Source organism: Anabas testudineus, chromosome 23, assembly GCF_900324465.2.
Source record: "Anabas testudineus chromosome 23, fAnaTes1.2, whole genome shotgun sequence".
Taxonomy (NCBI): Eukaryota; Metazoa; Chordata; class Actinopteri; order Anabantiformes; family Anabantidae; genus Anabas; species Anabas testudineus.
The window spans coordinates 8,349,290-8,362,734 of NC_046631.1; the positions used below are offsets into that span (position 1 = coordinate 8,349,290).

The 13,445-nt window shown below is 39.5% G+C and overlaps 1 protein-coding gene across 6 annotated transcripts in view; it reads right to left on the minus strand.

Moving 5' to 3' along the window:
• Nucleotides 1–13,445, minus strand: part of plxna4 (plexin A4) — a 197,698-nt gene that overhangs the window by 74,155 nt on the left and 110,098 nt on the right. For all 6 annotated transcript variants that reach the window (XM_026362620.1, XM_026362615.1, XM_026362618.1 and 3 more), the window contains exon 4: nt 8,436–8,564. In XM_026362620.1, coding sequence (XP_026218405.1) covers nt 8,436–8,564 — 129 coding nt within the window. The remainder of the gene's footprint in view (nt 1–8,435; nt 8,565–13,445) is intronic.

The following is a 13,445-nucleotide window of genomic DNA, read 5'->3' on the forward strand; positions in this document are numbered from 1 at the left end:
ATTATAAATAGTATATTCACGCAGATGTGCATGCAAGCAAATACACACACAAGTGCATGGTAATTCATTCACTCTCTCTCTCACACACACGCACGCACACACACAGCATTCACACAAGTGAATAAATTCAGAAGGGGCGTATCTCCTTGCCAAAGTCAAGAGGAATCCTGTATGCTATTACAGATTAGGAACAATGCAAGTGCATCTTTGTGTGCCAAGCGTGTGTGCATGCTTTGGGGGGGGATAAGCGAGTATGTTTTTGTCCTCCCTACTGTGTAGAGGCGTATTTGCATTAGGTAGATAAATGGAATGAGTTTGAGATAGAATCTGAGAGATAGTGCTTCAACTGTGTGTGCACATGATCAGACTCAACACTGATCCTCGTTGCATCTCACATGATAGACTTTCTCCCTTCCTGTCACTCTCCGCCAATAGCTCCTCAGCAACCTGCCAGCTAAATAACCTGTTAGTCACTGAAAAGAAAGCCTATTGTGTTAGCCTATGGACAGATTTCAGCTGCCAAAGCATTTATGTAATCTTTGTAGCCATGTGTCTGCATCGAGTGGTTTGTCGCCTTGTGATTTGCCATAAAACCTAAGCATCCAGACAGAACTCTAGCAAACAATGCCATCATATCTGAACGCTTATAATTTAACACTTCATCGGCAGCAGATATGCTGATACACACAGCACCCAAATATACACATTTATACTAGGAATTGGAAGGGAATTTTTGATGCCTATCACGGCCTCAGATGCCTGCATCTGGGGAAATGGTTTCCTCAAAAGATAAAATGGACACACACAAAGACAAACACACGCCACATTCAGAGCCCAGCAGAAGCTATGGGTGCCAATGTGAGTCCTCTGTTCCAGAGTGTGCATTCTGATATCATTCATTCTCCGTCTGTCTGTCTTTTTTCCTCTGTCACTCAGATGCTCTGAGGTGTGTAAGATCATACATTCATCATCTCTCCAGAGCCTCTGTTCTCTATCCGGCTCCCACACACTCAAGCAGCCAATACTTTTGTCCCTTCTTTTACATATAAAAAAAAAAGAAGGGATTTGGCTGCTAAACGACCCAATGCACTCCTTATATCTCTCATCTCAATATCACATTCATTTCATGCTATCTTTTTCATGGGCTGTGCCAGAGAAGCCGCTATTATGCCTCACTGTCTCTTCACTATGGCTACGCTGTCAAATGTATCAGCAGAGATAAATACAAAGGATGGGGTGCATGGCATTTTTAATTCCCCCTGTTTCAGGTGAGTAAATGACAGCCATTACACCCTGCACTTTTCCTCCTTTTACAATAGGAAGATAGAAGCTGCTGACTATAATCATGCTTTTAAAAAAGTACTTGATGCCTTAATGTGTGGTGAGAGAGATGAAGTTGCACTTGACCATTTACTGTGGCGGCACAGTGGTGTCACATTATATATACAGTATATATACGGTACGTGTGCATTAATAGTATTCATTCCTTTTTTAGGAATATATTAATCCCCATTTACAAGACAGGAGACATGAAGGAAGAGTTCAGGATTTCCTCTTTAACACGTTCAATACACTGAGCCCGAGTTAATGAAACTTGACTTTGTTTTTCTTTCCTCTCCCTTTCTTTTCTCACTGTCTCACTCCTTCTTATATAATGCCAAGGGCCTTTGAGTCAACCTGCAGTGGGAAAGCGATCATTTATTAAATCTGCAAAGTCTTCTATTATCAACTAATTCTGCCTCATTTCAGTTCCTCTCTTTATCCTACTCTTTTCCTGCCCTCTCCACTTATAATTAAACAGAGATTCCACCTGCAGCCAAACTCCAGCACTCCAAACGAACAGAGAGAGGGAAATTAAAGTGATAGTCCCATCCTGCTTTACAGGCTGTAGGGCACACTGAACTTCTCTTATCTCTTTTCTTCTTCCCCCCCGGCTAGCTTTGTCTTTTTCTCCTTCCTGGCGTAAGTTTGATCATTAGCTTGGCACAATGCTAGCACTATAGTGATTACTGTAGGCTGGGACATGGAAATTAATGAGAAAAAAAAATCGATTAAGTTTATGTAATGCAGTTATTTTTAATACACTGTAAATTTGTAACATTGTGCACGTCAAAGAAATATTTCGGCAGATGATAGCAGTGGCCTACAATTAAATATGTTCAGGTTTTGTAATAAAGTTAAATAATCATAAAGCTGGACAAAGTTAACTTATTATTTATACACATAACAATGCATATGGAAGCCATTTCTGACTTGCTTGTATTAACCAATCATCAACCATTTCAACAGCCTGCTGCTATGTGTAGTGTTTTAAAATGGCTGAAACACATGCTCGTTAGCCTCCCTGGATAACAGACAGTTGTTCTATGCACCTCTCTAGCTAACACGGGATAACTATTTAATCTGTCAATTCACCATCGTTCATATACTGGACTTTCTATAGTTTTTTTTGCCCCCGTGTCTCACCTCACTTCTCTCCAGTTGATCGGAGGAGAGACTGATGTGGTGAATGAAGTGGAGTAGACATCAACGACCTGTTGCCTCGTCACAGCTGAAGCACCACTCAATCAGCCAACAACCAACCAACAGTATTATGTCACAAACTCAGTCAACAGAGCGGGTCAATGGCTGTAAGTACAATATTGTTTTCATTTGACACTCTTAGAGTTCAAACAAGAAAGCCATTCATTGTACTGTCAGGAATGTCAGTGCATGACAAATGACTCAGATGCAATCAATCATTTTCACTTATCCATCAATACCAAAGAGGGTAAGGCCACCCATACACAGAAACGAGTAGCTAAACATGAGTGCGGATTTTAATTAATAACAGTTTGTCAATTAGAATTTGTTGCATGAAGCATTTTCTTTCTTATCATCTTTCATGTTTGGTATGTTCACATTAACCAAAACAGCTAAAGCCCAGTTTTACACTTACTGAGTGCAAAGTTTCAAGTGGTTTCTCACTTAAAAAATGTTATAGTCTCTGGCACAATGGGGTTTCCGATTCCATAGCTGAAACTGGAAAAGACACAGTACTACAAGATTGAGAATATATTGAGGAGCAGCAAGACAGAACAAGGGATAGAAAGAAAACACAAAGGTAAAACTTCAAAAGGTACTCTGAGTTAGCCAGGAGTTCACTCCAACCTTGTCTGCCCCACTTCATTGACATTTTTCACAAGTGTCAGGCAGCGGTGGCTGCAACATATCCGATCAGTTCACATTTTTTGTTAGACCACAACAGCCTGCAGCCAAACTATGTCACAACATAATATGCACATCTGAACACCTTCATAACTCACAACCGCAGAGGGGAAAGGGAGCTATACTGTAAGGGGTGTGATAAAATGTCGCCCTCTGAAATTAAAAACACTGCTATTAAACATCTGATGAGATGTGAAGATGTAATACTTCCACAAATTGGTTTGTCAGATTGCCCTTAGAGGGTTCAAAACAGAAAAAAAGCAATGAACACCCAACTACAGTACACACAGATTTAATAATTCACACTTACAGATCTGCATTTGCTAAGGCGAGTATAAATAATTTAACACCATGAGTGTGACAGTCGCAGCACTTTACAACAACAATTTATATGCTAAATGTAAATGCCACAGAATGCATTGAAATAAGAGTTTATTTAGCAGGAAATCCATGTGGGAAATCTAATTAAATCCAACAGTTACTGGCAGGATAAGTATACAGTATGTGACAGTAAACATTCGTAGTCATCCAGGTGAGGTGAGGTTCAATGCTCAGGTTTGAAACATTTTAAGGAAAATGTTTTGACTTAAAAAGAAATTCAGCTGCCATGACTCACCTTCCAGATACATTACCAGTCAAAGGTTTGGACACGCTTTCTTGTTTTGTTTTTTTCATTTTTAACATTGTGCAATACAGTCAATTAATACTGTAGTCAATCCAAAAACTGTCCTTTGTTTTGATTAATCAAAATTAGCTTGTTTTTAATAAATGGTTCCCACTCTGAAGCAACTTAGTCAAAATTGAGGGCACATTTAACCAGCATGGCTACTACACTCTGACTTTACAGCAACATGCCGTCTTATCTAGCTTGTGTGTAATGACGCAAACACACCTCTAGGTTATGTAAGAGCAAATGTTTAAGGAGAGTGATGGGCTGCTGCATCAGATGACACGACCTCCACAATCACTCGATCTAAATCCAACTATGATGGTTTGGTGTGAGTTGGACCGGAGAGTGAAGAAAAAGCAGCCAACAAGCAGAAAAACATTTCAGGTGACTAGCTCCTAAAGCTGACTGAGACTGCCAAGAGTATGCAAAGCTGTCATCGAAGCAAAAGGCAGCTACTTTGAAGAATCACAAATATCATATTCTGGGGTATTTAACACTTAACATTTTTCCCACAGGATTTCATACATGTTCCCTCATACTGTAGTTTGGATGTCTTCAGTATTAATATATAATTTTAAAATAATACAGAAGATACTGAAGGAGAAGGTGTGTCCAAACTTTTGACTGATAGTGTATGTGCTTGTTGGATTGCTGCAGGGTGATGGTGTGAAGCTGGCGCAGTACTGAGTGACTAAGACACACACACACACACACACACACACACACACACACACACACACAAAAAACAACTTGAACTTCTCTCAAATGCCCTGACACCCATGTCAAGTCTCAGCACAACTAGCTACTGAGTAATGTGCTCTGCTGTCAAAATCATATTCAATCACATTACTTTCTCATGACCTGTTCCAAACAGAAGTTGTCTTTTTGTCCTATTTGACACATTTCTACAGAGATAGACTGAAGTAATTATGCACTATCACTGTCTTAAGGTTAGTTACACATTACTAATGTGATTGTGACTATCTGCTTACTGTCTTGGAATAACATTTGACATTTGTTAAACAGTCTCTAAACTCTTGCTAGTGCAGTAGAACCTATTTAAAATATATTCTATGTGTGTGTGTGTAATTTCTATATTTACAATATATATTTATACTTAAATGCTGAATAATGCTTAAATGACCCCCACTACACCAACCTCCCCCAACACTACCTCGTTCATTTTACCCTGATGTCATGGCTGACAGATGAACCAGTGTTAACGGGATAGAAACATTGTAGTGAACTACAGGGACCTGTCCCTGTCACTCAAACTGCAACCCTAATATCCATAATCATGGCCCACGCTATAATCTTACTGTCCTCTTTATACCAGAACATCTGTTTAACCCGCTAATAAGATGACTTGTGTGTGTGTGTGAGAGAGAAAGTATGTGTACGAATGGGAGAGCAATACAGAGAGAAAGCTCCAATTAGAGGACATCCCATCACTAGATTAATGAGGGGGTAGGGATGACAGATTACTCTTCTTGTCAGGAACGGTGGAAAAAATGCAGGAATTGAGGACTGGAGGATGGAATGTTATGGATGGATAGCGAGAAAGGGTTAGAAACAAATATGAATAGAAACAAAAGATGGGAGAGCACAGCAAGAAACACAAAAGGCTGAATTCTGATTTACTTCAAGACAAATAATAGAAATAATACAGGCTGTAAAGAGCTATAATCCCTAGAAGAAAAACAAAACTAATATAATAATTATAAAAATAATAAAGTATTGGTCTTCACACTGACTAAACTAAACACGCTATTCAACTTTACTTCCTCTTGCACAGCCTCAAAATATATATAAAATATGAAAACATACAAAACTATCTAACCCCTAACTGTTTGTCTACCCTAGGGCTCACCACTGTGGAGGGGATGATTTCAAGGCTACAGGATGGCAGGAGGGATCTTGTATTGACTCAGCCTGCAGTGGTGGACCCTCTCCGCCTCTCTCCGTCTATCCTGTATTCTACCAGGCTTTCTCAGTGTCCGGATCCCAGGCCTCAGAAACAGCAGGTGGCCTTCAGCTATCGAGCAGCTCAGGCTGCTTTAATATTGTTTGCCACCGCTGGGAATTGGGATTGTGCATTTGTGTGTGAAAGATGTTATTCTAAACCAACACAGATACACTGATCCAAACACTCCTGTATTGTATTTCAAAACGCTCACATGTATTAGTGACCACAGTGTGACCTTTGGACTGGTACACAAAAAGCTATCAGGTGACATGTCACTCCTATTAAGACCAATAGCAAACAAACGACTGATGACATTAGTGATATATCTGTTAATCACAGGTACATGCCAACATTTTCTTTATTGCATTTTTTTGACGGCTTCTAAAAGTAAGAAACTGTGGAAAATGGATCCTGTCCTGTTCTTTCTTTGCATTTGCAGGAACATTCAAATAATTTTTGACATTTAATGAAATCTGTTTTGACTCGAGGCAACAGCGTGACACAAAGCAATTCAGCTCATAGTTTACAGGAAACCTTCAAGAATCAACCTGCTGTAGTGAAAGCTGTGAGAAAAAACCTGTGATGTCAAAAAACTGTTGCTACATGTTCTTTGCTTTGGAGAGACGAAGTTTGCACTCATCTCCTTCAGTGATTATAGACACTTAATATCATTGCTGTGTTTAGTAACAGTAAATCAGGCTATGTACTAACAGTAATAAAGCAGTCTCTTTTCTCTCTCTGCATTAAAGACAGAGACAAAGATACAAGAGGGCACTACAGTTAAATGAGATGTATTTGTATATCAGTCAAATGAACTGCAAAAACTATAAATATTAATCATAACTTGACTGAGTGAATACACAACAGAAACGTTAGTTTACAGATATAAACTAGGTTTTAATAGCTGGGTTCAACAAAACCCATTCATAAAGCAAATGGTTTAATTAACATTCTTAAGAGTTTTGTTCATTTACTACATTCATCTTTTAATACATTTCCACATTAAAGATGTGTGTTTATGTGTATGTGCACTGAAATGCTTTGTGTCCAATGTGTTTGTGTTTTGTTCATTAACTACTTTCTATATTTGTGTGAATGGTAATTCCCAGATGTTCCTCCTAAACAGTTAGTGGAGGTCAGCCCTCGACAGTAACTAGGCTAATAGACTAATTATTGCAAAGGCCTCATACACATATGCACATGGGACCAGTATTGCACAGTAAACCTCACGTGGTTGCTTTCCCCCTCAATTTAAGCTAATTGGGATCCAAATTAAAATTTCTAAATTTGTAACATGTTGTTGGGCGACAATAAAGAGACATTAAGGAATCTAACATAATAGGAAGAAATGGAAATTAAGTATTCCTAATAATAATTTATTATTCTGCAATATCTTGTGTAGGACCAATTACATACACGGCAAGCTAGAAGCCACAAAATAAAAAACAAAAAAGCTAAATTCTCAGATTGGTTTACACAATTGTACAAAGACCTATAATTAGATGACATAAGGAAACAGAATTTTAAATGTTTTTCATGCTGCTCACTTGTCTTTCTCGCTTTTCTCCTCTCTCTCTCTCAAACACAAATAGAGCTGTATTTGAAAGGGCAACTTCAAATTTTGTTTTGTCTCTCTGATATTTAAAGTTCGAACCGGGCTCTTTAAACGTGCACACATGTTGTCATGCACACAAAGAGATGCCACTACACATTAGTAAATAGGGATTCTTTCAAGGTGCCACAGAGGTTTTATAATCCTCTGGAAGCTGCAGACAATGTACAGGTGTAACAAGGCTATCACTGCCAACAAAACAGCAGCAGCCTCTTGTGATTACAGGTAGCAGTAGATAAAGAGGACACGAAGAAAGGGGGAATGATATGCATAATATGTTACTTCTGAGCTTTGCCACATTATTTCTAATAACAATGAACAATAGTAAACTAAAAATATCTGTATTATTTATTATAATAGAATTTAGCCCAACATACACATGGTTCATCATTGCCACACAAAAATTACTACATAATGTGCATAAAATATAAGGTAAAAACACGCTTGTGGTTCTGTAAAGAGAATATCTAACAGTGAGTCAGAGTGTGTGCGCATTTATGTGAGCACAGCATGTGTGTTGTGGACTTTCCATGGTGGTATTTTAGCAAGGTTTTGCCTCTGATAGCGGTGTTCACAGTCTTTCTGTGTCTGTGTCCATTACACGGAGTGCTGCTATTTCGCTCTACATGCCATGTCATCAAAGGTACTAGGAGAGATAGTGTGGTTGTGTGAATCTCTGCACAGGCATACAGTACACACCAACACACACAGACGTGGACTAAGACCACTCTCCTTTCTCCCTATAATTCTGCACATTTATTCACTCCAGCTCTACCCTCACAGTCTATTTCTGTAAAAAGGCATGTTCATAGCACCCAATAGCCCATCTAATCCTTTTCTCTGCTCCAGTCAGGCTGTAATGAAATCCTCTATACTACACCAAAGGTTATTCTACCCTGTGACATAAGAAAATGATAAATGCCAGTGGTTATGATACTGAGGACTTCTGATGTGCATGTTTGTGTGTTTGTGTTTCTGACCTGGGACTCAGACATGACATAGAGGTAGTGATGGTCAGAAGAGAAGGCCATGTCTCTGAGGATGGGTCCGTTCTCCACTGCTTGCACTGTCTCATACTGCAGAGCACGAGAGGAGCCATCCACACGGATCTGAAAAAACACAAGTACATTATGAATTACTTTATTCAATAGACATTTATTTAATTGGTGTCAAGGGTATAAAGAGCTTTTTAACTGCTCAAGTAGCAAAATTGTTTTATCTTTAATTTAGGAAAGCAAACTGGAAATCCATTACAGTGACCCCTTTGTTTTTACTGAATCTGAGGAAAATCTGCATTTTAATCAAACCATCAACCATCACTTACCAATGCTAGAAAAGTTGTACAGTAAGTATAAAGTAGTGCAGATTACAAAAATGCCAACAGCACTTGGTTTATCACCATTTGCTTTTACAGTATCTTCTACATGAAAAAATAACATAACTGAGTGAAAAACAAACAAAAAAAAGAAATAAAGGTGTGAAAGAGCAATATCGCCTCCCTTTAGGAAGAACTTGGCAAGGAACAAAGGTGGCAACTTGTACTACAAAGTGTAGAACGAACGAGGGTATCACTAAAAACACACTTTAGAACATAGTTATTTGCAAAACCGCCCATCTACCACACGCTGCCGTTGGATTTCCCCATGCATCATGAATTTCAGTGCTTTAATGAGAAGCTCATCTTTCTGTATCACAATCTGAGCCATTCAAAAGCAATTATGGTAATTAGGCATCTGGGCAAGAGGTGTGGACTGTGGGCCCTAGGTGTGTTTACTCAGCAGAAAGTTCATGAAATTGGCCGCGCACACACTAAGTACTGTGATAGAAGTGTTCTGCGTTGTGCCTGAACATCTGCTAGTATTTCCCCACACAGAAACACACACACACACACACACACACACACACACACACACACACACACACACACACACACACACACACACACACACACACACACACACACACAGACAGGCAGGCTGTGATCCAAAAGATCTTTTCTAAATCTGGACCTCTGGCTGTAATTTCCCAGTAACACACAGTCCTGACATATACCTACCCAAGCAACTTTGAGCACACGCACAGGCCTGTGTGGGCTTGCGGACAGGTGTGAAGCAAGTCTTGTTAAAGTTGTGATGACTCTTACTAGTTCTTTGTGCTCTTCAGCACTAAAGGGTTCACAGGTAACAGGCACAAATGGGAGGAAATTGGACAGGAAGCAGATGGTAGAGCAGACAGGTGAGTCACTTTATGATTAATTATAAAACGCTGATGGCAAACTCTGTGTTCTCTCTGTCAGCATATCATTAAAAATACCTATCTGCCTGCCTACAGCTAAAGTCGCTTTAAGGTCAACAAACCTCGACTGCTCTGAGAAAGTAAACACATCCTTTTGGTAAAATGCTGCTGTGAGATTTGTTGTTAGGAAAACAAAACACAACCAAAATTAACATGTTTTCTTTGTCTTTGCTTAGACAGTTGAGAAAAGCCTAAGTACCCTCAGTGCCATTTAAGTGTTGGCCTTCACCTGCTGTTTCTACTGATATCCAGTTTCACAACATGACATTTTGTTATACAGGAACCATCTTTCACCCTGGTTTCACCCTACTCTCCATCCTCCTTTGTTTCTCAGTCATTCTTCTCACTCTCTCGCTCTGCCTCCTGCTTGGCTTGGGCGCCAATCTTGATCTCAAAGGACCTCGAGTTGTGTGTATCAAAGCCTCACACACTTTCACTGGGAACCATTGTATGCACTAGGGTCAGTTGCAAGAAAAGAACAGAAGGCAAATAGGAGAAAGAGTAAGAAGAGAGGAGGGTAAGAACTAAGATTTCCATGTGAGCAAGGGCCAGATTCAGCAGGTGGGGTTATCTAATCTGCCCGATCAGGTGAGTTAATTTGAAGTGCTGTGTGTATGCACACAATATACATACACTATGTGTGTGCATGTGCACGTATGGGATGATGTGTATCAGCTTACGCTCAGTGCATATGAGAGAAGTGTGGTGTCAATTGCTGAGCAGAGGTGAAGGGCAGACAGTCTGTGGCAGTGGCTGAATACAGAGTTTTATTGTGTTGGGACAGATCCACAGTCACCAGGGAGCAGACGAGCTTCAAGGGGAAGCTCCTGTATATTATCCTTCAATCTGACCAGCAACAAAACAAATGAGCCACCAGGGAGCCCACAGCATGTGAGCAAGCATGCAACACTGGGACAGTGGAAGAACAAACAAGGAAAAATGATTGATCAAAGATGAGTGGACTTACTTATACAATCACTGGAACATGTAGTTGTATTTAATAAATATTTCATCATGCATAATTTTATCAATGGTCAACCTGGGCTTGTTCCAGCAGAATTGAATGATATCCAGAGTGTGTCATGCAATATAAAATATAAAATAAACAACTAGTACAAAATTGAAATTACTACATACGCCTTCCCAGTGTAGACAGAACACAACCAGTATTTTACTTCCCCAAATGAAAAGCCAAAGCTAGTCATTCTGATTTGTTATAAAATGATTAATCCCAGTTTAATTGTCAGCAACAGTAATTATTAATATATCTTAAAGTCGTTTTTCATCAGCCTAAAATCATTAAGACAGCTACAGTGGTGCTAGCCAATATTATCTGATTCCTTTTCAACAGTAATAAAGTGGATTAGCTGCTCTATGCTAAATGGATTACAATGCTAATCTCTGCTATCACATTAGCACTACACAATAGACATTCACTGCCAGACAGACTTCATTCTGCCTCAGTAGAAAGAAGGTGAGAGATGTACTGGGCTCACACAAAAACCTATGTGTTCTGACAAGTGCTTGCATATATAGGAAACACTGGTGTTTCACTCTCGCTTTTACACGCTTACACAAACACACACACACAAACACAGGCACGCAGGCCGTCTGGCTGAAGATACTCATATGGTAATGAGAGATACTCTGGGGAAAGTAGGGAGAGTTACTGTCACTTTTGACTCACAGAGCTTAAGTTCTCAGCCCTGCAAAATGTGTGTATTAAACATTTCTTCAGTAGCTCTGTGTGTGTGTGTGTGTGTGTGTTATGGTCCATGTGCACATTTACCTGTGGGAGAGATCCATGCAATATCATAAATCATGCAGAAAAAAATAAAGTCTTAGTCTTCCACAAAGACACTACACTTGTCATAAACTGTGTCCCCCTAGTGGCTGTGACACATTACTACACCAGTATTATTACTTATATACACAAAAATACAGGCTTTTGCATTTAAGCTGCACATCTGCACCTCTTAACTTCACTTCCACATTCAGAGAAAATAAAATATTTATTTTTAATTTAGACCTACCAGACCTTCCAAGATCAGTGACTATCCTTAAGCTCTATGACAGAACATGGGGGCAGTGTTGATGGAAATACTGACAACTATAGGCACACTTGTAAATCAGTATCAGTGTCCAAACCAAAACCAAATGCAAACCTTACATACATATGGTATTTTATGCCTTAAATCTGTCATTGAAAAAAATGTGCCCAGAGTGACTATCTGCCTCTCTCCATGGGGCTAGCAGTTAGCAGAAGGTGTGATACAGACAGGGAAGCCATTCCGGTGTGAAAACCACAGGCGTACCCTCTTTCAGTTTTCTCTTACTGGCACTGTAGACCACAAAAACACATGGAAGGTACGGTGCTTCCCCTCACTTGGCATGGAATTCATTTTGAGCCAGGTAAAAATGTAATACTCTAGTTGTTTTCTTTTTGTAAAGATAATTTACAGAGAAACAGTAAGACGTGTGATTATGTTATGTTTATGTCAATATAATGTGTGCTGGAAAAGATGCAGAAATGTACCAAATATACATTTAATAAAAGACATTTTTATCAAGTAATCATAGGGTCAAAATACAGGCTTTGTTTTGACTATGGTTGACACAAAGGACACCTTGCATATCCTAAGATAATTATGTTGTTGTCCCAGTAGAATCTCCAGTGACTTCCCCTGACATTTAGTACTTCTGGTTACACATCTGAGTACTTCTATTGATTTTGGATAACCTCTAAAATGGTGTGTCATTATGCAGAAACTACTTTACATCAAGTAGTAAGATAGATTGTTCACAGTCTAGTCAGTCCTCAGGAGACATGCTGTAGTAGCTTTAGTGCAGATGATCTGCATGATATACACAGCAAAAACAAATCCATCCAGACTTGTGAAAATATTAGCCACACTACATATTGAATGTGTACATTTTGTGTGACCGTGTGCACCTTAAACACACAATAACTCAAGTTCAAGTTGAGGAATATGAGTGCAGTTGTAAGAGAGGGCTATGAGAGGGACTGGAGAACTACTGCATGTCCTTGCCTGTGATGCCTTGGATTTTGGGGTAGCAAAAGGAATGCTAGTCACACAGAGTTGCAGTCTGTTAAGCATGGCACACAGACTAACGCACCATGGCTGGAAAACACACCATGACCAACATGCTGCTGGTGGAAGCCAGAATAAACTGCTGACTAAAGTATCACTATGCTCAGACATGGGCCATGCAACCACAGTGAGGTGAGCGGGCTGGAGCAGAATGTCATCCAAAGTCATACAGCATGCTGGGAAACTTAGATTGCCACAATATTTGTGTGAGGGATTCCACCAATCCACTGACACATGCACATGGGCAAACCCAAAATCAGTGCCAGCACTCATGTAGCCAATAAGGGTCATGAACCTTTCTGTGCTGTGTATCCACATAATAAAATATGTGTATATGAATATATCTGGTCCCAAAATGTATTTAAATACAAAACTTAATGCAGCAGTAGATACAACTAATTAAAATTATAAAAATGTCAAAATTAACAACGAAAACAATAAGTCTGGGGCCTCCTCTTTAAGCCCTCCCTATGCTGTTCAAGATATCAATCACAAACATTTTGGAGCAGCACCAGCAGAACTACATGCCAAACGCCACCGTAACCAAAGCTGCCACACTTTGTGCAGGTTTCAACCCCTGGT